The sequence below is a fragment of the Hesperophylax consimilis genome, chromosome 2 (assembly GCF_061612785.1).
Source record: "Hesperophylax consimilis isolate HC1 chromosome 2, BYU_Hcon_1.0, whole genome shotgun sequence".
In the NCBI taxonomy this organism is placed as follows: Eukaryota; Metazoa; Arthropoda; class Insecta; order Trichoptera; family Limnephilidae; genus Hesperophylax; species Hesperophylax consimilis.
In genome coordinates this window covers 44,534,400-44,561,645 of record NC_142837.1, presented here as the reverse complement: position 1 = coordinate 44,561,645, position 27,246 = coordinate 44,534,400, and the positions used below count along the sequence as shown (strand labels likewise).

At 33.5% G+C, this 27,246-nt stretch overlaps 1 protein-coding gene across 32 annotated transcripts in view; it reads right to left on the bottom strand.

Moving 5' to 3' along the window:
- Positions 1-27,246, bottom strand: part of para (sodium voltage-gated channel paralytic) — a 78,664-nt gene that overhangs the window by 36,413 nt on the left and 15,005 nt on the right. For 18 of the 32 annotated variants that reach the window (XM_089643032.1, XM_089643025.1, XM_089643038.1 and 15 more), the window contains 11 exons: positions 26,729-26,884; positions 24,694-24,899; positions 22,872-23,000; positions 21,030-21,121; positions 18,506-18,718; positions 17,975-18,035; positions 17,243-17,387; positions 16,507-16,671; positions 15,265-15,570; positions 4,893-5,136; positions 484-698 (listed from right to left, as the gene is read on the bottom strand). In XM_089643032.1, the coding sequence (XP_089499158.1) occupies positions 484-698; positions 4,893-5,136; positions 15,265-15,570; positions 16,507-16,671; positions 17,243-17,387; positions 17,975-18,035; positions 18,506-18,718; positions 21,030-21,121; positions 22,872-23,000; positions 24,694-24,899; positions 26,729-26,884 (1,932 nt within the window). The remainder of the gene's footprint in view (positions 1-483; positions 699-4,892; positions 5,137-15,264; positions 15,571-16,506; positions 16,672-17,242; positions 17,388-17,974; positions 18,036-18,505; positions 18,719-21,029; positions 21,122-22,871; positions 23,001-24,693; positions 24,900-26,728; positions 26,885-27,246) is intronic. The other 14 variants (XM_089643146.1, XM_089643175.1, XM_089643183.1 and 11 more) reach the window with 3 other exon arrangements.

The window sequence follows — 27,246 nt, the reverse complement described above, 5'->3', positions numbered from 1 at the left end:
TTGGGATTGTGGTGTGAGGGGGGGGGGGGCTTAAACCCCCTAATCCCCCCCTTATATGTGCCCCTGGCCACAATTATCGGGTTATTATAATTGTGTCCACTTCTACGACATGTTAATCAAAAGTTCTTGAATTTAAAACCAGTGAAAAGTAACAATGCGATCTTCATTTATCGTATTTCTCATAAATATTGACCCACAATGAATTTAACTAACTAGGTTAAGATGGATCTTTTCAATAGAATCAATATTTTCTGGAGATTCATCTAGTAGAAGATACTCTTAGTATCGCCCTGGTATAAGAATACCATTCAGAATTGAAAATTTGCTTGAAATGTAAAAAATCCCTTCAGCCTCACAACTTACCTCAATTGAGGATGTCATAGTCTCACTGGTTCCAGACGGTTGGGATCAGTTGGAAATCTTGTGCGGTATTTACAAAATATACTACCCCAAAATGTTAGTAAAAATATAGTAGGTACTCACGCTAAGATATTCCCTCAAGGGTGGCTTGTGATTGGTGTCCTGGTAAGGGTTCCCATTGGGGTGGCCACTGAGGCTCTGGTTGCGCGAGCAGCGCCCCCGGAGGCGTGACTCCTTGGTCTGCGGAGCCTGCTTGCCGCCCAACCCGCCCAGCAGATCGCCGTGGGACGTGTACGAGATGCGGGATTGATGGGACGTGTACGACGAGTGTCGAGATCCTGCACATTTACAGATTATATTTAATTGGGATAATTTTAATTTAAGGATAACCAATACCTCTGCCATAAATCACCCCACACGGAAAAAAAATAAATATTGCGAATCTCTTCAAATTATTGGTAATCTGTTTAAAATCGGAATTGCCGGCATTAACGAATAATTACATTAAATATCATCAAGGAAAAATGCACATGCATAAACACGTGTTCCGATAAATTAGAAATTTATTAATTATCAGGAAATGGCCTTGAAGAGATTTTTTAATAATTTAGCAATTCTCATTTTTCTTCGTGTGTGAGGTTTGATGTTTTTTCCAGCTGCGTGGCGGGCCGGATCGGGAGAGGCCAGTTGAGGGAGCCCCTTTCACCTCTCGACCCATCGCCCTGCACGGAAGGGATGGATTCATACGTCCGTTACATCTGGACACACTGACCCTTATATTCCTATCCACCCCTCATACCTTTCTCCTTCACAAAACCTCCTCTACTTACGTTCCTTAAAAAACCCTCCACACAGCATCTCCAAAGAAATTAAATTACTTCGGGGACTCCTGTATAGAGTTAATGTAAAAATAAAACAGACTCGACATTTTCATTTCGGGAATTTAACCTTGGGTGATTCCATTTCGAGAATTTTCATTTCTGAAATTTTCATCTCGGAAATATTCACCTTAAAAATGTCTGTCGTATAGTCTGGTATTTCACTTGTTTTTTAAGCTCGAGCTTAGATATTTTTAAGTTCGTCAAGTTGCTATCGAGTAGGATTCCTGACAACCCAATCTGACTCATAACATTGCAGAGTATATTGAAAACCGGCCTTAAATCTCTTGCATCGAGAATAATTCTTAATTTTCTGAAGATATTAATTTCTTTGAATTTATAACCCCTTTGAAAATAAGATGTTATCTTATCTTATCATTTTGTTTCAATGAGTTTTTTTATCAAATTTATCTGGCTTTCGCCCTTCAAGGGTGTTCTAGGCCATCATTTCAAATTTTGGGCAGCGGAAAAAGGTATATATATATACTAATTTTGTTTAAATGGGCAAATTTCAAAATTGTTTGGAAGATTTGAGTCGAGTTCACACTTAAAAGAGATGATATGTTGAATGGAGGGGAGGAAATTTTCGATAAGGCTTGATAGAAGAGAGGATATTTGTTTAGAGAGGGACAGCCAAAAAATATGTGATCTAAAGTTCCCACTCCTAGACTACAGAAAGTTCATTCTGGGCAGTCAATCACTTGCATTTTATAAAGGCGAGAAGGAATGGAACAATGTCCAATTCTTATTGGAATAAATGAGGAAATTTATTTTTTGGAAAAATTTGACAATCGTTGAAACCGCCGTTTTGATGGGATAGTCCTTTGTATTGAGACATAACAGGCCTCCTTGGATTGACTAACTATGTGCCTAAACTCTGCGCAAACATTGGGAGAATCAAAATGAGTTGTGTATATTTGGAGACATTTTTAGGCAATTCGAATTTCTTAATTATGACCGATTTCTCGTAAAATTAAGTGGTAAAAAATGATAGCAAAAGTGCCCAGTTTTGTTTTCACATGAGCCACCATATTTTATGTAATTTTATACATGTGGCACTAAATACGAATAATGTACAATTGAATTTACACAAACAGATATGTTTTTCAAATAATCATTTATACAAAATACATCCTGCAAAGTAATCATGACTTTATTTACAAGAAATTAGTTGTAAGTGAATGTATCACCTGAAGAATTAACGCCCGCAGTCTTCCGTTTAGTAAAAACATTGTTTATCTTGAAATACCTTACAGTGCAGTGTAATTTATTGGTAAAATCAATTAACTAATTCACACGAAGCATTTTTAAATACGCAAATCGTTCATGCAAAAATCAAGTGTACAATTTAGTTATAATTACATACTCTTCGATTTGTATTTCTAGCAAAAGTAAGCAATATTTTCCTTCTTGTAGAATACCTACATTAATTTTGTTAGTTGGTATGTATTTATAAGCTTGTGATTCTATATGGTACATATATTATGTATTGTAAGATTCATGCCGTGTATTACTGTATCAGTGAAATTAATCTATTGTTTCAAATGTTGTGTATTAATGTGGCCCTTAACATTATTAAATGTAAGCAGCGTCAACGACCATATTTTGTTTCAATATTACTGTTTACAAACTATCAATCTATATAGAATGTTACTACCCTAATCAAATTCAATTAAAACTAAATTCAATTATCAATAATTTCTTAATTAAGTAATCATTTAAAATAAACAGTTTTTACCTGCCAAATCTATTCCCTAGTCGCGCCTCAATAAAACAAAGCTTTACAATAATCAATGTATCCTGCCAATACATTTTTTAATATATTACCTACTGTAGCCACAAAAACAATTCGCATAAATATGATTAAGGGTGAGAACTTATTAGTAATGACGTATGGACTGACCTCTGCATAGGAGTATTTAGAAGTGAATGGTTAGATAAGTTATGAACTAGCATATAAAAACCCGCTGATGCCGTTCGCTGTTTGAAAACTTCAACGGTTCTTTTCAAAAAAATACAGAGGGCGCCACTTCCGTTTAAAACATCCTCAACTGTACAGTCGTTATGATAATAATATTATTGGATATGCATATTATAATGAAAATGTTGTTAGGGGTTATTTAGAGGTAATTTGATGGTGTTACAGGCAAATAGGTTTTGTGGCTTCTCAGAATTTTTATGTTAAGCATCAAATAAATTTTACTTATTACCTATCGAAGAAGCTTATAAAATAGTGTTTACATTGAAACAAAGTGAATTCCATAAAGCTAAGTGTTTACCAAATCAGAAAGACATGTTTTTATGTTTTAAAATGCACCAAACTGATGCAAATCATCACAAAAAAACCAGCTTGCAACAATCCAGAAGTCAGTTTCTGGTTCGACGCTCTCAGTCATATATATTTCCTTTGATTTGTTAGCACATCAATTAATGCGATGCACATCTACGTGTAAGGAATAGGGTAAAACGGATTATTTACGCGGATGGTGACAGTATCAATAGATTAATTAAGAAATTTACGCTTAACTGCCTGTTTTGATGATAAGCAAACAAAAAACATTGCCAAAATGCATGCTCTATTTAATTTTGTAAAGTTCAGGCACAAATATTAAAATATTTTCCAAATATAATCCATAAAACTTAATTTTCTAAATTATACAATAAAACCAAATCCCAAAAGGGGTTCGTAAGTAGGAGATTTTGTACTTCAAAGATTTTTTCATAGGCCTTTTTTTAGATTAACTTCACACGGGAGGCTCTAAGGAAAATAATTTTCCTCATGTCATCTTTGGAGATGGTGTATGGAGGATCTTTTTATGGAAAGGAAGGAGTGAATCGGTCTTGATGAGTCCCATATTATAAGAGGGAGGAAACACAGAGGTCGACAAATCATTCCACAGCCGAGCTGTTCAACTCAAAAAAAAGTGGGTGTGTCAAGCCTACGCAAGACAGAAGTGAAACTTCTAGTATTCCTCTCTCTCTATTTTCAAATTTAATTTATTCCTCTCTCTCTATTTTCAAATTAACCGTATGAACCACAATCAATTACGTATTTCACTCGTATTACACTCACGACGCAGTATACTAACCAAGCAGCTGATGCTTGGCGTGGCGCAGTTCGCTGGTGTCTGAGAGAGAGGAAAGAAGAGAAGAGAGAGAACGTTCGTGAGCGGCTCCCCCACCTCAACAAGCGCATATGGTGAGAGAGGGACAGTGAACGGTGAGCGGTGGTGGGGGTACCCGCATTTTCGTGTCGATCCTGACTCGGTTTTACTCCGTCCTCGAAAATCCATTACGCGCCTAAAGAAGTTTCACTTCAACAAGTCTCATGTGACAAATTCCAACTGTGTACAAACAAATGTTTGGTGTGTTTCCTGACCGTGCACATTGTCTGATACTTTGTTTCTTTTATAGGCTTATAAAAGGACTTGAAACTTTGCATTACTTTGCATTGCATCTCCATAAGATAATAGCATGTACATTGAACTAAAGCGGAGATTTACATAAAGCTAATAAATAATAATTCTAGCCTCTTTTAAAATCCATTTATGTTTTTGTTTTGTTTAAAATGACGGATATTATTGTTTTACTATTGAATATGTCGCTGATTTGGTAAACCCCGTAACCCTTTGTCAATACCGCGTGCAAACTAACCTAAATTAGCATAATACACAGGAACAATGATGGCACCGTTCTCTTCCGACATGGGGGTGACAGCGTTGGAGTCGTCAGCGTAGGGCAGGTGTTCTTGGGCGTCCAGGTAGGTGGAAAGAACCAGTGGCTTGCGGTCCGCGCCGGGGGGCACGAGTCGCCCCCGCCCGTTGCGCAGGGTCAGCTGGTGTGAGCCCCGCGAGCCACGGCGTAGGTTGAACGGGGACCCCGGGAGGGACAGGCTCGCCTGCAACGGATGAACATGCTACTGATGCCAATAAACGCTTCTACAAGCAAATATTTTTAACAGATCATGGAGCAATCAACAGTCATAGTTCAACCAGAGTTATCATTATACAATAAACTGTCCATGTTTTAGATTTGTATTCTGTGTGCGAAAGGAAACAGTGCCGAAAAATCAATTTTGATTTAAGATGAACGGCCTTCTTCACAACACAAAACTTAATTTTGGATTAAGGTCAAAAAACCCAAATAAACTGAATGATCTTTTTATAATAATTAAACTCAAAAAAGTACTCATTCACGTAGGGGAATATTCTTAAATATATAATTAGCCATCTTAAAAACAAGAAACTTACCGTTAAAATTAAATCTACCCTCTCATATTATGCCACGAGTGGTGTCCCACAAGGATCGCACCTTTGGCCATTTTTATATAAAATATGTATTAATGACATTACTGCTATTTTTCAGTTGTTTCTTTGCTAATATTTTGCTTTTTGCTGATGACCTAAAGATTGATACAAATTATAAGAAGTAAATACGACTACATTTGCATACAGAATAATCTGAAAAACCTATGTGTGTTAAATTATAGAATGTAGGCCGTTAAAGATTTGGAATTCTCACAATTTTAGTGGCAACGTTGTCAATTATTTGTGAGGTGATAGTAATTATTTTGAAAAATTATATCGTCATATTATAATTTTAAAAATCGACTCAAATTTTTTTCATCATCATATTTTCATAGTAGATGAGGCAACATTTATTTTTAAATAATTTAAAGTTGCCTTTACAATCTTGAAAAATCGATTTATTTAATGGCCTATATTTTATACTAAAACAAAGATAAATGAAATTCTTTTGAGCAGTACCAGATCATTGTTCTGATTCAAAAAGGATCTTTCAATTTTGTTGAGTGTTTTGGCCTGAAGTATAAAATTATTTTCGGTATTAAAAAGGCCACGGTGTCGTCCCTCTTAAGTAGACACCTATTCCTAGTTGCTACTTAGGTTCGGTTATTGTTTTGAAAAAGAATAATACGAAAGAAAAATTATTAGTTTATTTCATCATACTACTATCATTATAGGTGGAAAATTTTGCTTGAACAGTGATGGAAGACTTGAAATAGTTGTGATTGATTATTGAACCCGTGACACTATTTTATTCGATAGCTACCACTATCGGTCTCTAGAGCATAAATTAAGTCAATCAACCGTTAAGGTTAAACGTAACGTATATTATAATCCACGCGTTCATAGATGGTGTTAATTTAATTATTTTTTGAAAATACACTTTTTTCAAGTTATGCTATAAAATATCAAGACAAATTATTTGTTTGCGCCCGTATATAAGCAAAATTAATACGAATAAATAATTTTGTCTTTATAAAAACCCAATTCCATCAAGAAAGGCATACAAATACAATATTGAATTGAATCTCCATTATAAATATACAGAGTCTCATAAAATAATTAAATTAAAGCCATCTATGAATGCGTAGATTATAACTTACGTTAAGTTTAACCTTAAGGATGAATGAAATAAATCCATATTTTATTTCTATTCGCACACAGAATTATTATAACAACTACAATAGAAGGCAAGAGAGTGCTTAAATTAACATATTTTTGACAAGCTTGAAAATGTAATATTTTTATAAAGTCTATAATATTAATATTTAAAGCTTGTAACCGAAAAAGTCTGTAAAATTTAACAAATGGACGTTGTTACTTCAATAGAAAGGACAGTATGGAGGTGCATGTCAGGAGGCAGTTATCAAACCATAAAGTTATAATAGAAAAGATTAACGAAATAAAAATACGGATTTGAATAGATACAAAATTATAAAGAAACAAAAAGATTGAAGAGAAAATATTCTACACAGAATAATGAATTCCTGTAACATAATTGAAAATTGTATAGTTTGAACTATCAAGGTAAATATTTTTTTAAACTTTATAAATACATGCAGAATGGTGCAAAACATAGTATCATATTGAAAGCAACAACAGTTCAACGGTTTAGTATAAAACCGTATCTTCGGAAGGGTCTGTAGCTTGAACCAAGAGGGTAACAGTAGTAATTAGTATTAGAACTGAGCATAGTATAGAACAACACCAATGTATGAGGCAGATCATATCACCACATACCTGTGAGCCTTCTCGGTAGGACGAATAACAAATCTGGCTTTTAGTTCCGAATTTAACTCGGTCTGGGTGGGGGACCTTCAATTAAGAGATAAAAATGTGATACAATTACACATCAAACATGGTAATTTACCACAAGTCCAGTAAATAGGCAAATAGATCAATGTTATATATTATTATATTAATAATCAGATCAACAGAACACCGAGTGTTAAGCAAGCGACTACAGATGTACCTGAGTGCCATACAGAATACAGGTGGAAACAACATCGACAGATAAACATCGCCCAAGGGAAGAAACATTGAATAAAGAAGAGTGGCTCGAGCCACATTACAAGTACACAGTCTGCATGCTCAAATCATAATATGCCATTACCGTGTGATGCACCACTCTACACTGTCACTCCTACAAGAGTCTATTCGGAACTGAGGGCTAAGGGACGTAGGTCATACTATCCAACACTGTGCTCACTGCTTATTTACTTGCAGGGGAATCACTGATCACCAACCGCTCAAGATCTGACTAACTCTCAATGAATCAAGCGTCTTTGAGAGTTGTTCAGGTTCATATTACCGTTCTATTGAAGCAACAAACCACATGTTTCGTCACAAGCCTTTTTGTACAAGTGTTTGCCGTCCTGATGTCAGAACTACAGATCATTTAAAACCTTCGTGCATTTGGGACACTTCGATTCAAATTCGTGCACAATTCTTATGTAATTTAACACTAATAATGTCTTACCAAAGTATCTAGATATCAATATGTACGAGTCAATACTTCTTATAGGTGGTCTGTTGTCGGGTTGTCCAGTCTAATGATCACTTTCTGTACATTATAAAAGTTCTTCCACAAAACCTTTGTTCAAGAGAATTAATAAAATAAATCGATCAACCATTACCTACCTTTTACGATGATAAAGATCGTCTATGTTACCCAGGACTAAATAAATGAGTTTTGGCCCCAGAAGATATTTCAGGATTTTTGCTGAATCTTGATGATTACCATTGGTAATGATCTCAAGTATGCCAGATTAGTATGGTTGAAATTTATCTTCTGGGAACTATAGAGAGACTAAACGAATACACCATGATTTTATGAGATAGGAGAAAGAAGGTTAAATTGAAACATGCTGAAAATTGCGCTAACATTAGAACTACTATATATAATTAACAACAATAATGCAACGTTTAAATATATAGTTGGATGATTCAATGATTTTAATAAACGCCTTTTTATGATTCATTTTGTGTGTGGAATTAATATATCTCTTGAAATATATTTTATAAGAAGGCATTTATTGTGTCAAAAACATATTATGGTAGATGTAAATTTACCCCTAGCAATTAAAATTAGTTTTTTTTTTAAATTTATTTATTTACAGGAACCTGTTGTTATTCGAGAAGTATTAAGAAGTTAATATCAGTAATCCTCAATGAAAATATGAAAGAGACAAAGATACAAAAAATCAAAAGGTAACGGTCGCACTGGGATTATATCCTACTACCAACACAGCAAGCGGAAAATGTTGCTTGTGTTGTGATGGAGGACTTAGCCAGCCGAGGAATTGAATACAGTACGCCTGGGTGGAACCCAAACACGATGTCAACTCAGCCACCGACCGTTAACTTCTTAAGTAGGATAAATATAAAATTAGACCTCAAAGCAAGGAATTTTGGTCTACAACACCAACGTAGCATCCCATCACGTCCTAGCAGTAAAACACAAGTTAAAATAATGGTACTAATTCAGAACATAGACATGCGTTCTAGATTGTGCTGTAGCAGATATACTAGGATAAAAACAATGCAACGCCAACTCAATATTTTAAGTGTGTGGCAACGTTTAGTCTATAACACCCTAGTATTTATTTATAACTTAAAACATAAAATGTTACCATATTATTTTATGATAAAAAATGTTATTGTTGATATATTAACATTGTTAATATTGTACAGTCCATGTTGTTATTGTAGGTATTCGTAAGTTTATGAGTTGCAGAAGTTCGCAACAGTCGAATTTAGAATTACAAACATTATCTTCAATTATTTCCATAGATGGATTAAAATAGAAGATAAGTTACTGAGACAACACGCGTAGCGCGTAGTTTTACTGAACTAGGTCCAGTGGACATACTTGAGATTTGTGAGAAGCTGTCACCAGCTGCCTAAAACGTCGCTCTGGTCTCTTTTTGGTGAAAAAAATTCCTTCTTGAGCTTTTTAAAGGTGCACAAATCATTCTCGAGTTAAAATTAAATCTGATGGAGTTTCTTTTCATTCATATGTACCTACACAAAAATCACTTATTATTTAAATAAATATAATTATTCGCAAGGCTTTTCGCCACCCAAGTGGGCCGCTTGCTTGCGGCTTCAGCGATCATAATCACGCTGTTTCACCCGTACACACATATTCTTTGAATTGCTATCCCTTTCTAATGCGTTCCGTTCCATGCTAGGCAGGCTGTTATATGTAGCTATTTCATATATTTACACAATGTTATTAGCTATTATTTTCTTATGCTTTTCGTTATTTTCTTTGCATCTAGAAACTTGAAAGTGCTATATTTTTTGTTCGATTAGTGTGATGATTTCTATTTTTGGTGATTTGTAGATACGCCAGTGTTGTAAAGACTATAATAGTAAAGTTGTAAAGACTATATAATAGGTTCGAGACCATGTCCCTACCGTTATATTTTTATTTCATGTGTCTTTGTCCCTTTTTATATTTGCGTGGAGAGTTTTTGATAAAATCTTATTTATTGATTAAATATTACAAAGAGGTCTAAAAGCTTCAATAAGTTGTTAATCCTGATAAATTAAAATATTATGAACTCAGCAGTGGGTGCTTTGAAGGCTGATCTTGTTTTGTGAATATGAAATTTGTTGAAGGAAAACTATTTGCCCTCAATAAACTATTTCGCAAGTAGAAATATTTTATTTCAAATTACGTTTTTCATTGAACTTTTTTCTAGGGAATATTTTTGAAAAATTAGTTGCCCTCAATAATAATTCATCATTTTATGTCCGTACAGGAAAATTAGTTTTCATCAGTAAAAAAACATCACAGTTATAAATATTTTACCACAAAGAAAGTTGTATTTAGGAAAATATTGAGAACAGTCAGTGCCTTCAATATATTTTTTTTTGCAGTATTTAATGTTTGTATTTTATATTAAATAGTGTTATAGGGGACTAAGAAAATGTTAGTAATATTGCCAAATTAAAAAAAAAATATACATAAACAATGTTAGTGTTAAAAAAATGCTTATTTTTTTCTACAACGAAAAATAATCCGGTAATTATTTACATAACCGCCGCACTTTTAGGCGCGAATTATAGAAATTATACTTTGTTTCGACGATTAGGTACTACAAGAAACAAATGTTCGCATTTTTACAAAATAGGTTAATATGTTCTTAGTTTGGGTTAATTAATTAATTAATATTAAAACGGAACTTTTGCAAGTGTGTGTGGTGACACATTAAAGTCCAAAATGGCGGCAAAGGGATCGTTTTAAAAGGTAAATTTTGAATTTTAATTGAATAAAAATGGAATTATAATGCATCTTTTTCCATCTCTAGAATAAATAAATAGATAGTTGATTCTTGTAGTAATTAATTTGAAACGAAGTGTAATTTACATAACCTGTGCATATTAAAAGTTCCACAGTTAGGGAAATATTTACCTAAAATCCTTTAGGTTTTGTTAGTGAAGGAAAAAATTGGAAAAGCGGTGTTGAATTTTAAATTACAAAAAAATATTTCAAAAAATGTGAAAATTAACGCGATATATAATTACATGTAAGTTTTGCTATAAATAAATCACAATTATTACGATTTGTATAAATTTGTATAAAAAAGCAATTTTGTTTTGATAAACAATTAGCGGAAAATTTTAGATGCTGAAAAAAACTTCAAATAAATACGTTTAGGTATTTTAAGAGGCAAAAGAGTATTTTACTATACTAAATATATTGCGAAGTATTGTTTCACGTTTGGTGTAGAATATTTACCCATGTTCCTACGATATTAATGATGCAAACTAACATAAAAACATATTATGTAACACATTTATTTCTGAAATCTTTAAAACTTCGAGTTTCGTTCAGCGTAAACAAATAAAAGATCGAAAAGTTACTACGCATAATAAAACGAAATCAATCGATGATTATTTCGATAAAATCCGAAAACGAAGGACAAATATTTGAATGAATGATTCTAATACATTAATCAGTCGGTCTAGAGGAGCGGTTAATACAAGGCTTAGCAGTAAAAGGCTTAATTGAGGTTGATAAATTAAATTGTTGAAAATAACACGGGGAATTAGTACATTGGTATATTCTAATGTAATAACTTCAAGTGGTGTCACTTCAATACTGGGGTTGATAAATTAAATTGTTGAATATATTACTTGGAATTAGTACATTGGTATATTCTAGTGTAATAACATCAAGTGGCATCACGTCAACACTAGGGTTGATAAATTAAATTGTTGAATACGTATATATATCATTGGGAATTAGTACATTGGTATATTCTAATGTAATAACATCAAGTGGCTTCCTCATATTCTGGGGTTGATAAATTAAATTGTCGAATGCATCACTGGGAATTAGTACATTGATATATTCTAATGTAATAACATCAAGTGGCTTCTTCATATTCTGGGGTTGATAAATTAAACTAATGAATGCATCACTGGGAATTAGTACATTGATATATTCTAATATAATAACATCAAGTGGCTTCCTCATAATCTGGGGTTGATAAATTAAACTGTCGAATGCATCACTGGGAATTAGTACATTGATATATTCTAATGTAATAACATCAAGTGGCTTCTTCATATTCTGGGGTTGATAAATTAAACTATTGAATGCATCACTGGGAATTAGTACATTGATATATTCTAATATAATAACATCAAGTGGCTTCCTCATAATCTGGGGTTGATAAATTAAACTGTCGAATGCATCACTGGGAATTAGTACATTGATATATTCTAATGTAATAACATCAAGTGGCTTCCTCATATTCTGGGGTTGATAAATTAAATTGTTGAATGCATCACTAGGAATTAGTACGTTGATATATTCTAATGTAATAACATCAAGTGGCTTCGTCATATTCTGGGGTTGATAAATTAAATTGTTGAATGCTAACTGGGAATTAGTACATTGATATATTCTAATGTAATAACATCAAGTGGCTTCCTCATATTCTGGGGTTGATAAATTAAATTTTTGAATGCATCACTGGGAAATAGTGTATATTCTAATGTAATATCATTAAGTGGCATCACTCAAATTCATTTGCTGTGCGTAAAAGCAAAGATGGAAGTTTTTTTTTCTGAGAGCTCTGAAAGAATGATTTTTATTTTTACTCTTCATTAAAAAATAGTGAAGAAATATTTTCATCCACCACTCACAGAAATATTTACAAATAAAAAACACAAAAACATGACGGTTCATTATTTTTTTATCACACCTTGATTTTGTGATTCTCTATTTTGGAATTTAGTACGGTTATGGAACTAGATATTTCAATTGGATTGTTTCAATTAAAATACTACATACTTCACGTTTTGTGAAATATACTTTACAAATAGATTAGTCAAAATTGAATCGGATCTATTGACAGTATAGCTTTTGATTACTTTTTAATTTCAGTGAAAGATTTTAGGTGTGTCATTTATAATAGTTCAATGTCCATCGATATACAGTCTTTATCATAATCTGTACATATACGTACAACCGCCCTTTTTAAGGCGCGTCGAGTTTGCAAGTAGGTATACAATATCGTGTTTTAAATGATCCCCTTATTCAAACTTAGTAATTTGAATATTTGAACTTTTTTTGGAATTACGGTATCATTCTAATAAGCTGAAAAAATCAAAGGTGACTTTGGTTTTATTTTTGTTTTCTTTGACTCTACAAACACCGATACGAAATATGATATAAAACTTTCATACAAAAATGTTATCATAATTTCATCAGTTAGTTTCAAATTTGAAAATTGATAAAGTCACCCCATTTTACGATAACGATGTCGTATAATACATATTTTAAAATATTTATATAAGTGGCGGACGGTTCTAAGGAAATACAGTACTGACAACTGATCTAATAGTAGAAAAGCAGCTAGAAAGTTACATTTAAAAACAAAAGCAAAACACACTCTGACACAAATTTTCACAATATTATTTGTATGAACGATATTAGAAAACTTAAAAAAATATTTTTCTGAATTTTGTATAACGCTAATATCAAAATCATAACCTAATTTTTCTTCAGTGTTACAAAATAATATTTATAGAATTACATTGGTAACATTGGTATGCATTAATAATTTTATCTTTTTTATGTTAAAACATTGTGCTGTTTTGTTATATTTTATTTACGTTTTCCCAGTTAGTACTAATATTACAGTTAGTAAACCTTTTGTAATTGAATTTCAGAGTTCAAATAGTTCAAATGACAAACAATGATAATTATTACAATAAAAAATAATTTAAGTAAACTTGTGTTATATCTTTAGGCATGTTATTTTAAATTAATTAATAATGTCTGTCATTCGATCTTCCAAACTATGGAACCGTTTCTAGCAAGGGTTAAATAAAATACACAATACTGTTATGTCTATGAAGACCTTCAGGGATTCAAGGTTTAGTAGAAAAAGTAAGGAGTATTTCCAATACAATTTTTCGGTAATGTTTTGTTGATAATGATGAAATACAACAAAAGCAGCACGACACCCACAAAACGCAAATTACGCACAAGAAACAAAGATCGACAAATTTAAGGCAATACACCACGTAGTTTTATATTTGGAAACGGACCGATAATGATAACACTACTTACGATAAGACCTGTCTGTTTGTGTGTGATTTACGCAAGAAAAAAATATTGTTTGTTCTATTTTATTTTGCGAAGTTCAGGTACAAATATTTACAATCATTTTCTAAAGAACTTAATTTGCAACATCTCTAAATAGTATAAAATAAAGTGACCATCTGCGTCTGTCTGTTTGTGCGCTTAGTTCTTCTAGGCTACGCAATGGATTTTGATAGGGTTTACACTAAGTATATCATTTAGAGAATTTTTCCCAGAATCTAAAATATTTCTTAGCAATCAATTTTTTTAAACAAATCACATGATTTTGCTTTACTACGTAGTGCTTCGCCTTAACTAAGTCGTTGGGGGCGTTGTTTCTGTGGACATTGGTTTCATCATTGGTCAACCTTTAGTTGCCAGGACAAAAAAGCTAATGGATACGTATATTGATTTGTTTTAAATATATTGTTCGAACGACACAAAGCTGCACAGTGGCGTAACACGGAAACATAATGGAAATGCTCCCTCGGGGACGGTAAAACTGCATACACGGGGTCAGTGCTCAGTCAAGTTATTGGACCGATGTTCCAGAGTGATTGCTTGTAAATTGGTACATTACTGAAATCAACTTTACGGTTTAAAGTAGGTTTTTTTTCAAGGTCACTAATGAAAGCATCATAATTACCCCAGGAAAAGGCATATATACTTTATTACTGGTGTGGGTTCAATCATGGGCATGAAAAAAATCAAATTCAGTGAATTATCAATAGCGGTCTGGCTATCAACAGCGCTACCGTGCTCGGGAAATCGGTATTACGCCTATCGATTCGACATTAAATTATCGATTTCACTATGCTAGACCCCTTGCGCTCTTGTGAGCACACCCCCTGTAAGTATTTCACCACCAACTCATCGCAGTTCTTCGGTAAGACGGAGAAGAAAGTCATGACTGTCAATAATGAGTTAGTTAACAGTCGAGTCGTGACGGCAAAATGATGTTTGTGTTGCTGAACCGCATTTAATCGCTCCAATAACATGACTGATCAAAGAGGCCGGACTTAGCTGGCCGTACGCAGAGAGCAAGCGTATTCGCGCATGTGGCGTGCGGCGTGCTGCGTGCTGCGTGCGGCGTGCGGCAGGCATGCGTACTTACCGCGCTGACCTTCCTCGGGAGAGGCGGCTTGCCCTGCTGCTGCTGCATCATCAGCATCATTTGTTGCTGTTGGTTGTGGTGTTCGCTCACCGACTCGCTGCGCACGGACATCTTCTCTCTGTTGTTGTCGTCCGCGTTGCCCTTCTCCTGGCCCACGAACAGCTCGTAGCTGTGGCACGAGAAGTCGGACGGAGACTTGGCCATGGTCTCGTCAGGCGGGTTGGCGAGTGCGGCAGCCGCGGCCGCTGCGTTGGCTGCGTGCGCTTCCAGCTTGGCTGCGCGCGCTATCGCAGCTTCCTCGGCTTCCTGCAAACAAAAAACAAACGAACCACATTAATAAACAGTCACGAAACATATGCCATCTACTTATCAGCATCGGGATAATTGATTTATTTTATTCGGAAAACCAACAGATTACTACCGGCTGCGCCAATTTTATATTATAATAATGGACAACTGGTTTATGAACACGACAATGGATGACACTAAAACTGGCGTCTATATTATCTGAGATTTGGGATGAGAGAAGGAAGCATGAGCAAGTAAATAAAAAACTAACTCTTTCTGTCTCATTCTAACGCTGTTGACTTGTTAACTTACTTTTTAATTTATTTGGAAAACGAACAGTTTACTATTGGCTGCGCCAATGTTATATTATAATAATAATGTGAGAATGCATGATTACTCTTTGGTTATGAACAACTACTGATTTATTAATACGATATATAAATGACAACCGATGATAATCAGACCAGCGTCTGTACTATCTGAGATCTAGGGCAGGAAAAGGAATCATGAGCAAGTGCCATCATTTATAAACACCAAACTCTTTCTATATCATTCTAACACTGATCAAGTCAAAGTAGTACTTTAATAATTCCACAAAATATTTTATAAGGTTAGCTAAAATATGAATAGTAATTTAACCAATAATAGGTTTTCACAGAATATTATAAGCGATTATAAAATAAATTTTGAAAAGTTACAATATCCTAGGGGATGGGATTCTGGGAGGGACACAGACAAAACCGAGGTACGTATGACGTCACGCGTACCCTGCCAGATTTCCATCGTTTTGGCGGGATTTGAAAAATGTTAACTTCGAAGATTATGTTAGCTATGAAATGACATTTAAATAAATTCCCATATTTAAGCTAGAAGGTAAACAATCATTTTTTTCTAATTGACTTGAATTCTTTATTGGGAGGTTTAAAATAAGAGTTTTATTGATTTAGAACTGACCCTTAGAGCTTCTTCTTCAGCCGCCTCTTCTTCTTCCGCCTTCTTCTGCAACTCGTCGTAGGACATGGCGACGATGGCCAAGATCAAGTTCACGAGGTAGAATGATCCCAGAAATATAATAACTATGAAGAACAACATGTGCCATGGACCCGCTGATCTGAGAACCTAAGAACATACACAATCAAATTAGCACTTCATTAAATCATCAGAGATTTTAGATCATTATCATCTCACTCGGCAAACCGATAAAATATTTAAACATTAATGCAATCTTTAGACTTTTACATGGAAATAGCTAGTAAAATTGTACGTTTTTTCTTCTTTTTTATAAATATCTGCACTGCCTCCTGGTGATGAATTGAAGATTTCTACTGATTCGGCTTAGTTACCCCCCATTAGTATTCTGGCCAATAAGGAGTGCATGTCATGGTGGTTAGTCCCAGAATTTCCGCACTGGATTAAATCCCAACTTCTAGTATTACCTAATGAAACCTGAAAGCTTATATTTTATATATATTTTAAATGTATTCAGATCATTTAAAAAAGCGTTATAGCTTAACAAATTTGCTGGAATACCCATTTTTAAAACTAATGGTTCAATCGCTCGAGACGGAATAATCTTCCAACCAGGGCTTTCAAAGTAGACCGTTGGTTTGCCGGAATGCGCATGCGTTCCAGTGTGGCGACAAACATGATCTTCCCAGTGTCTAAAATGAATAGTTCCCACAGTACTTACCAATTGATATAAGTTTTCCCAGTAATCTTGCGTCATGAGTCGAAAGGCAGATAGGAAGGCCCAACCGAAGGAGTCGAAACTGGTGTAGCCGTAGTTTGGGTTGGATCCATACCCTTGCAAGCAGTGATAACCCGGGGCACACATTCTGCGACACAACACAATATCTATTAGTTACCAATGGTTAAAAGTGGAATATCATAAAAATGTGAGTGATGAGCAACTTCCATTAAAATCAATCCCACCAACGCCCGTGATGCTCCAAAGATTGCAATAGGAGAGTGTATCAAACGGACCGCCAGTTTTGGCCTAGTCTTAAGCCCAGCTTCTGAGATGCTAACTTAACTCTGGCTTTAATAGAGTTCCCGTACCTAGCTGGTTACTTAGAGTTACACCAAGCATATCAACGTGAGGCATGTTGGGAAGATTGCTTTCGTTGAAGGAGACTAGATTGTCATTTCGATCCCTTTTGGATGCAATTAGAGGTTATTTCTTCAATGTATAGAAGGACAAAAGCTTATGTCAGATTATTAGTTAAACCAGTTCTAAACCTGACAGCCTGTCTGCAATGATTAACCCTGACGGCCGTTGTTCCCAACTTTTAGATCGATCAATCTGAGGCTCCAATCAGTCAAGTCAAATACAACTTTCCAAAATTGTATAAATTACGATTCAAATGCAACATTTTTTTTTAACACTTATTATATTATTTTGACATTTTAAAATATCTCTTACCCAGCACCGGATGAATTCCCACAAAGCGGCATATCGCCGGCTTCGTTCGTGTACCAATTTGCTGAAATTGAAAAAATAAATAATGTCAAGAAAATCGACATCGTGTCATATTTATTGACGACGATTTTAAGAATTGTTTAATCAAATACTATATTAAAAGGAAATATTCTATGCACATTTTACTTTTTTAAATACATTGTTAAATGTGTATACTGAACGGCATTAAAACTAGGCGATATTAAGAATTTTTGGTCCTACTTTGAAGTAACTTATAAAAAAAAGCGTAAGGACATGCCAGTGGTAGATCAAAATCCAGAGAGGAAATAGGGGAGTACGGTTTTATGGACAAAACGCTATCCGCTTTTCTTCTTAATGTAAAACACAGCTTTAGGCAGGAAATGGTGATGAGCTGGACCAATCGTACGCAGTGCATAGCTTATCGCGTTGCACTACAGTTCTTAATTCATTCAACTGTATATTACCGTACCTAACCTTATTATTTCCAACCTTATTAACCATAAATATACTTACAATCGTTTTTGTTAAACCTATCCCACGTGTCATGGCCAAGCTCCCCCCACGAGCCGTCCGAGGGGAACACCTTGATGCACTTCTGTGTAAGTACGCCCATGTAGATTTGCAGACCCATCAGCGCGAACACGCTCAACGAGAACATGGTCAGGATGATCACATCACGCAGATTTTTCACCGACTCTATCACAGCGCCCACGATGGTCTTCAAACCTATAAGTGTTACAAGACTAATGTAATTTCGATATATATAATCATTTGACCTTAGTTCTCTAAGCAGCTTGTCACACCAAACTAGATATATATTCAGAGGTAGATCAAATTAACTTGAATGAATGGGAGAGGGCACCGAGAATGAGACATTCCAAAATACTTGGAGAACCAGACACTGAGAGAACTGGTTGGACTACTAACGGGGTAGTGCCATCTCAGGAGATACTTGCAGTTATTGTAAGTGGAAAACACCAATTAATAGTTACAGGAAGTGTGAAGAGGATGAAGAGATTCAAATTCACTAATGGTGCCACCAATTTCCGCCCTGTTGAACCCTGAACAAGGCAGATACCTGGGAATAATTGTAAACCAGGAGACTTATAATGACAACCCTTGTGAGCCTTATCAAAATAATAGCCGGGTACTTCCTTAATTTCCTATATACTTTAACTGGGAAAGCTATAGTATCACTGAACTTCATTTATTCAGCAAGTTATAAAAAAACTAGCTGACACGTACCCGGCGTTGTTCGGGGACTTATAAATGGATTGGGGTCAAGTTTTGAGGTTGTGAAATCTAGAGTAACTGGGTGCATTGTGCAGGTGGAAATAATATTATTGCATTGTAATAAGTATTTGTTTCACTTGATCGTTCCATTTCTTTCTCCGGCTTTCTCTACCTCTTCATCCATTCACTTCCAAGTCATACATTCCACTTACACCCCTTTCTTCGTTTATCACTAAACTTAACAAATAAATATTTGATTCATGTTTTTCTCGGGCTCGACTTTTTCTACAATTCACTTCATGTAGTATCATGAAATGTAGTATCGTGAAATGTAGGATCATGAAATGTAGTATCATGAAATGTAGTATCATGAAATGTAGTATCATGAAATTTAGTAGTATCACGAAATTTAGTAGTATCATGAAATTTAATATCATGAAATTTAGTATCATGAAATGTAGGATCATGAAATGTAGGATCATGAAATGTAGTATCATGAAATGTAGTAGTATCATGAAATGTAGTATCATGAAATGTAGTATCATGAAATGTAGGATCATGAAATGTAGTATCATGAAATGTAGTATCATGAAATGTAGGATCATGAAATGTAGGATCATGAAATGTAGTATCATGAAATGTAGTAACATGAAATGTAGTAGTATCATGAAATGTAGTATCATGAAATGTAGTAGTATCATGAAATGAAGTATCATGAGATGTAGTAGTATCATGAAATGTAGTATAATGAAATGTAGTAACATGACATCCGAATTGTTACTGTTAAAAAGCTGGCACTGGTGAAAACTTTAGACAGTTAGATACCAACAAAATGGTAATTGCAAAAGGTTCTATGATATGTTAAAACCTTGTAAAATTAATGGAAGCTTTTAAAAACTTGATATCAGAACTTCATCATACAAGTTATCTATGAAAATACAATACCGATGGCCCTAAAAGTTATTTTGGTTAAAGAAATGAGCGAAAGAAATGGTATTGCATTCACAGATCATTTTTGAAACACATGTCAGTTATAACCTTTTCCATCTCGGGAGTTTAGGATCACAAGGGCCTATCTGCAAAAACATATTTTCGAGATTGGCAAGCTCGTATGCCAATATTTATGACTGATATGCCCAAATGTGTCTCTTAGATGGCTGTATGTACGATATAGAGCTTCGTGTAATATATTACTTAATATATATGATTAACGCATTACCGAAACCAAGCATAAGGCGAAGCTTAGTGCTAAATTACTATTTTGATAAATCTTTATAACGAATTGGTGTACATTATGAATACCAAAAAATATGCTTTAGAAAAATTGAAGGTTTTCCTATCGTTTCGCTTGAGTAGAATACAAATAAAAAAATAAATTATTCAATAAAAAAACATAAATTTAAAGTACTAAAAAAAAATTTTTTTTTAAATATTTTTTTAAAGAAAACAACTTAAAAAAAATACAGTATTATAGCTAAGATTATCTATGATAATTTCATTTGATTAACCTTTTTGCTTTCTTTTAAAATTATTTACAAAATAAATAAAAACCAGTTTTGTGCTTGAAATCGAACGTTTCTAGACTCCGTTTGTCAAGCGATTTTAATGCCTATTACCTGCAAAATAAGGTATATCAAGAATATACACATTTTTGGCTTGTAGCTTCCTCTTAACTCAAAACACCAGTTTTTATAGTTAGGCCCCTGTGATCCAAGTCGAAAAACTAGTTGATCTTGATTAATAATGTTGTCTAAGACACTATATTATGAATATAATTCTACAAACATGCACAAAATATAATTACCCGGAATAATAGCGACAGTTTTCAAGGCCCGCAACACTCGGAAAGTTCTGAGGGCAGCTAGGTTTCCCAAATCTATCCCCATTGTTACATAACTGCAAGTGAACAATGTTTAAATATTGGGTTTCAACTTTCAAAAGAGATTATATTTTAAACATTTCAAATTAACCCAGAAAAAGTGTGATTAAAAAACGAGACCCGAATAAAATTTTTTTGTGAACGCAAAGTGAAAATAAATCAAATTTAAAAATCGAATTCCAAAGAAAATGCATTATTTAGATTAGTGTGAATGTTTAAAAATATATAATCTTTTTTTATAGACAATTTATTGATACACTAAATGATAATCTAGAAAACAAAGTATTTTTTTCCAATAAGGTTGGATTTTAACGAATTATTGATAATAACTTGTTTTAAACTTTAATCTATGTTAAGTGTTATTATATAAGACAGAACAATTTAAGTTTTTACGATCTAGACTAGAAAATCAAATCTATGTCAATCTATTCCGGGATCAATCTAAATCAAAAATTTAAATTATTTTTTTTGAGTATCTAACAAAACTTATCAGTGATAGAATCTTTAATTTATTTACTACAATATAATTCTAAAATTAAGTATGGTAGCTAATTTTAGAATGTAAGATTATTACAGTTTATTAACACAAATGAATCAAGAGGAACATGTCTTTATAAATAATCAGAATCCTTGAATTATAATTAACAGATTTAATTCATTGAACACATCTACGTTATTTGAACAAAGTGGAAACATTTATTTTCTCAAACACCAATAAAAGTATTTAAATTTGTTACATTTATTTTTGTAAAATAATGAGTTCATTGAATATTATATTTAAGTGTTATGAACTTGGGACTTGACTGGGGGCATTTTCAGACTGGTCTGATTCAAAAACAGCCCAAAATAGTAACTTTTTTTGCATTAAATAAAATTATTCGAATAACTTAAAACCACATGAAAATAATTCAAACAGTTCAATTTTCTATTCACAAATACTGTAGCAAAACTAAGACGGGAAGCTCTCAAACAAATTGAGACTTATCGTGGCTAATTTATAGGGATATTATACCGCGTTGCGCTTCCTCTTTCTTTAGCTAACGTTTCGTACAACGTTACAGTGTCCACCATCAGGGCAGATGTGTAAATTGTGGTGAATTTATAGTATGTAGAAGTAATAGCGTGCTTCGCGGGTTAATCCTCTAGTGGCCGGTATTTTAGTATGATAATTGGTGAAATTAATATGGTTTTCGGTGTTTAGTGTTGGTGTAGCCGTCAAGCACAGGATACCAAAAACTATTAATCTCAGCCCCGTCGTCTCTATTAATATTAATGGAGTTTTTTTCAATTGCCTCCGTAATTCGGTAAAATTCCGTCAAAGTAATAGCCAGTTTAAATAAGGCCAAGTTTTTTCGCAAAAATCACTAAGCGACATTTTGTTTTTTTTTTACATTTGAAAGGTCCTTCAACGCCGATTCTTGATGCATTTCAGCATTCCATCAAATTGTGGTAAGCTGACAAGCTTAACAACATGATTGTTATCCTCTTTTGCTGATCACAATTTGTTGACAACGTTACATTCTGATTTCTGTAAAACAATCAGTCCTAAGTGTTTGACAGTTACCAATTTTTCACGCCCGACAGTGTTTTGAGATATTTCTGGAGATGGTCTGTTATGCATTGCCAACTTGAAACCTTTAAACATACATACATTATTCGCACTTAAATGATTGTTTGTAGGAGCTTCCAGTATTAAACTTACTACAGTGTAAGTAGTTATCTATTATTTACTAATTAGTAAGTTATCTATCTAAGGCTACTACTCACGCTAGAGCTATTACTACGAAGTCGAGCCAATTCCATGCGTCTCTAAGGTACGTGAACGGCTGGAGGATAAAACCTCTCGCCATTACTTTAACAGCCGATTCAAATGTGTAGATCCCAGTAAATATTACTCTGGAAAGTTCAACAATACATATTAAGGTATCACAATTCCTCTAGGGGACTATTAGTACATATAATATTGTTATAATAACTCATATTCAACATCTTGTACAAGACGTCCTCTGGAAAACCGTCCGTTCCCGCCGACAACCGATTGCAAGCTCGTCACATTGAATTTTTTTGAGATGCGATTCATACCTGTATGCCATGAGAAAATGCATACATTTTTTTTAACAGAATCGCTTGCATTTAAAACACTTTAGAGTTATTTTTTTATTTCACTCATCTAGCCCCTTGGAAAGGGATCAGTGTTCTAAAAATGTTAACAAAAATTTTGGTTTGAAAATTTGATCGCTTAGAAATTTTTTGGATGCTTTAATTAAATAGTGCGAGTAGAACATATAGTTGCCTTTGAAATAATAGAAAAGAACCCGAAAGTTTAGATCTGTTGTTTTTTAAATCATTTTTTCATCACACTCAATAAAACATTAAAATAGACATTTGTTGTAAAACGTTGATGTTCTTAATCCAATGTTGATGTTCTTAATCCACCATATTTTCACAGGAATGCGTAAATTATACTTAATTGCAATGTAAACATTGTTTCAAATTTCAAAGAAATGTTTTGAGAATTTGGAACGTCTTGTACAAGATACATACAAATATTTTCATCTGAAAGTAATATTATTTACAAATTAAATAAATTTAAACATAAAAATACAAAATATTGATTAAAATTAACAACATATTATTTTATGAATAAAAGTTTTTGAATACGCCTTTGGACTACCTTCAAAGCCTTACAAAAGATTTCAATATTCCTTATACCTAACTATTTATATAGACCAAAATCTAGTGTTATTTGTAAAAACCAGAAATTAATTAAAAAAATATTATTAATGTAACATTGATAATTATTCATAGAATCCTAAAGTCTATGCAAATTTAATTAATCTTTAAACAAAATGGTTATTTACAAACGAAACGAATTTTCAACCCCCCAGGCTGATTTTATTGGATTTGGGAACAAACGGCTGTTATCCGTTTAATCAATTTTTTCGCTTTTGCGAATAGCTCATATGGTCTAATAGAAATCTTTGTATCTCTCTCACCTCACCTCATGGCGAGAATATGATTTAAACGATGTTAGAAAGAAAAAAAAAATACGCTTTATATTCAAATCTAGAAGTCAACCACAAAATAATTTAAATGCAGACCTTTATGAAACCAAAGGTTTCTACCGCAATTTGAGAAAAATTTATGGAACTTTGTTAATTTTTTATTAATTATTTTTGTGTGAAACTACAAAAAAATTTGGCGAGATTAATATATAAAAATAAATACTTAATTTTTTCAGTAATTTTGGTTCAGTGTTGAGATGATATTGAGAATCATATTTTTAAAACAGTTTTTATTTTTTGGATATGTTCAGAAATATTCCACTTATTTGGATTTTATTTAAAATTGGAAATACAAACAAATTCTCTGACCATCTTTAAGAAATATAAAGGTCGAAAAGCCAGAGGCCTGAGGGGTTAATAAACTATTGAAAAACGGTCTCAATCAACTAAACCTAAAGGAAATTAGATCAATAGGGGTCAAATTGAATGAAATGATTAATATAATAATTTAACTCGATTGCATAATTTTCAAAAACTTTGTACAACTTAAGTAAAAGGTTTAGGTATGTTTTAAGAGTACTTACTCTGTGCTTTCTACCGTTGGTGACGTCGGCATTATCATGAGAATACAGTTGACAAGGATGGTGGTGATAATGAATAAGGAGAAGAGAGGGTGTACTAGAATGTAGATAGCGACCCTTCGGATGGGATTAAAGGGGTCAAGGATCCACATGGCATCAGTGGCCGAAAATCGGAAGATGTCCTTTCCTTTGCTCACTACTATGAATGTCTGAAACAGAAAATAATAATAAGTTAGGCATTACATGTAATAAGGTTTTTTTATTGGAGAATAAAAAAACGATTGAAGTGGGGTGGGTGACTGACGTTTTGATCTTAATCAAATGACCGTAAGCAAAAAGACCTTATGCAAAAGATCACATTTGATCGTAAATTATCGTGAATAACCTGGCATCAAGATTTTCAAGACGATGAGATTATTGACTAATTGCGTGGAGTAGCCTACAGCATTGCTTACTGAAGAGAAAAACCCCAATCTTTCTTTTTTGAAAAAAAAATAAAGGGCTGTTCATATACTGTTTATTTACTTATACTACCTATGTATTATTAACTGTTAGATTTGCGTAACGTAAATTCTGTATTAAACGACAAGTATTAAAATGTATTATTCACTATTCATTGTAATGTACATTATCTCATAAAATAAATTATTACGCGTAAATTATATCAAATCTTTTTACTTAAACATGACATACAAACACTCTTATTAGCTTATTATTTGCCCACAATCAATTTGCTTATGATCATTTTGCTTACGATCATTTGAGAGATACGATATTTTGGTTACGATCATTTTACCAATAACCGATGTGGTGTGTTCTGTAAAATCCGCACACTTACATACCTAACCTTATGTGGCAAAGAGTAAGTTAAGAAAAATAAATTAAAGAAACTGGACTACGATCAAAAGTGTGAATTTATAACACTAAAAAAGTAATTCAAATTTTAAGATTATTTCTTAATAATTAATATTAAATTTAAGTAATTATTTCAGCTACCGCAGCGTGTAACGTGTAACATTTGTGATTCGGACGAAATCATGAAAGATCAATTTGATTTTCGCAAAAAAATATCTTCAAAGTGCATGGTTTATTTTATTTTGTGAAGTTCAGGCATAAATATATATTTTTTCCCAATATACAATAAAACCATATACGAAAATGGGTTAGTGAATGGGAGATTTTATACGTTAAAGACGTTTTTATAGGCCTGATATTTTTTTCTAGGCTTAGAAAAAGACTATAGGAAAGGCTATGATGGTTCCTATCTGCAATATTTAATTAAAACTTCTTTAATATTTCTATGCGATCAAATTTTAAAACCAAAAACACATGATTTTGCAGTACTTTGCATAAATGGAAAACTACAAGGTCATTAAATGTCACCAATTACTTTTACATAACACTGCGTAACTCGTGTATTTCAAAATGAGACAGCCTCCCTTCCAAATTCTAAATCTGCTAAAGAAAAATACCGATTGTGTAACTTTTACATTTGCGCTTGGATTGAATTTTTTTTAATGGAAAATTAAATGGGTCACAGCCGTAAACAAACGAAATCTTGGAATATTTCAGTGACATCTTTTATATTCTCTTCTGGAATAACTTTAGTCTTATAAGAGTGGCTTTAAGAAATATAGAGGTTTTCAGTTAGATAGCAATTTCACCGGAAAACTAGTATAGTTGACAGACACTCTTCTACAATGTGCTCCGTGGCTTGGACCACTCATTGTTGAATCCATAAAACTACTTTATTTTGTATTTAGCATTTTTTTAAATTAATATATATTTTAATATATACAATTGAAAAGTGATGAAATCTGAGTATCGACTTAATTAAAGTTATGACATTTGATCGTCGAGTCAATTAAAATAGTGAAATCTTTTCATAAATTTAATTTAAGTGATGAAATCTGATCATCACCTGAAATATAGAGATGAATCTGACTATCGGCACTGACGGATCCCTGGCAAATTTTAAGAGAGATAAGTAATTTAATGCATAGGTACATTTGAATAGTAAAATGTGGTGAATGGTTACCTTCTGATTGTGGTAGTAGGAATCGATGTCCTCGAGCGGCGTGGAGGAGAGCTCGGAGGGGAACCCCCCTTGCATGCGCACCGGCACCGGCACGCCCTGCTCCAACGTCGGGTCCGGCTGCGGGCCCTCATCCTCGTCTTCATCTTCATAGCGGACCTGCAATCAAGCGACAGTCGGGAGGGTTTAGCGCAAGCACTCTCCGGTTTGAAGGTGATCCTCCTCGAGATATAAGAGAACTGATGAAATCTGGTCATCAATTCATCTAAAGTGATTAAATCTGAACATCACCTCAAATGATGTGACAGCGTTTCATCATCGCATGTTAAGCGATGAAATCCAATAATCACTTCATACGAAGTGATGAAATCTGATCACCAATAATGGAAATTGATGAAATCTGATCATCAATAATGGAAATTGATGAAATCTTATCAAAAAATCAAGTAAAGTGATTGTATCTGAACATCAACTCAACTGATGTGACGGCGTTTCATCAACTCATACTAAGCGATGAAATC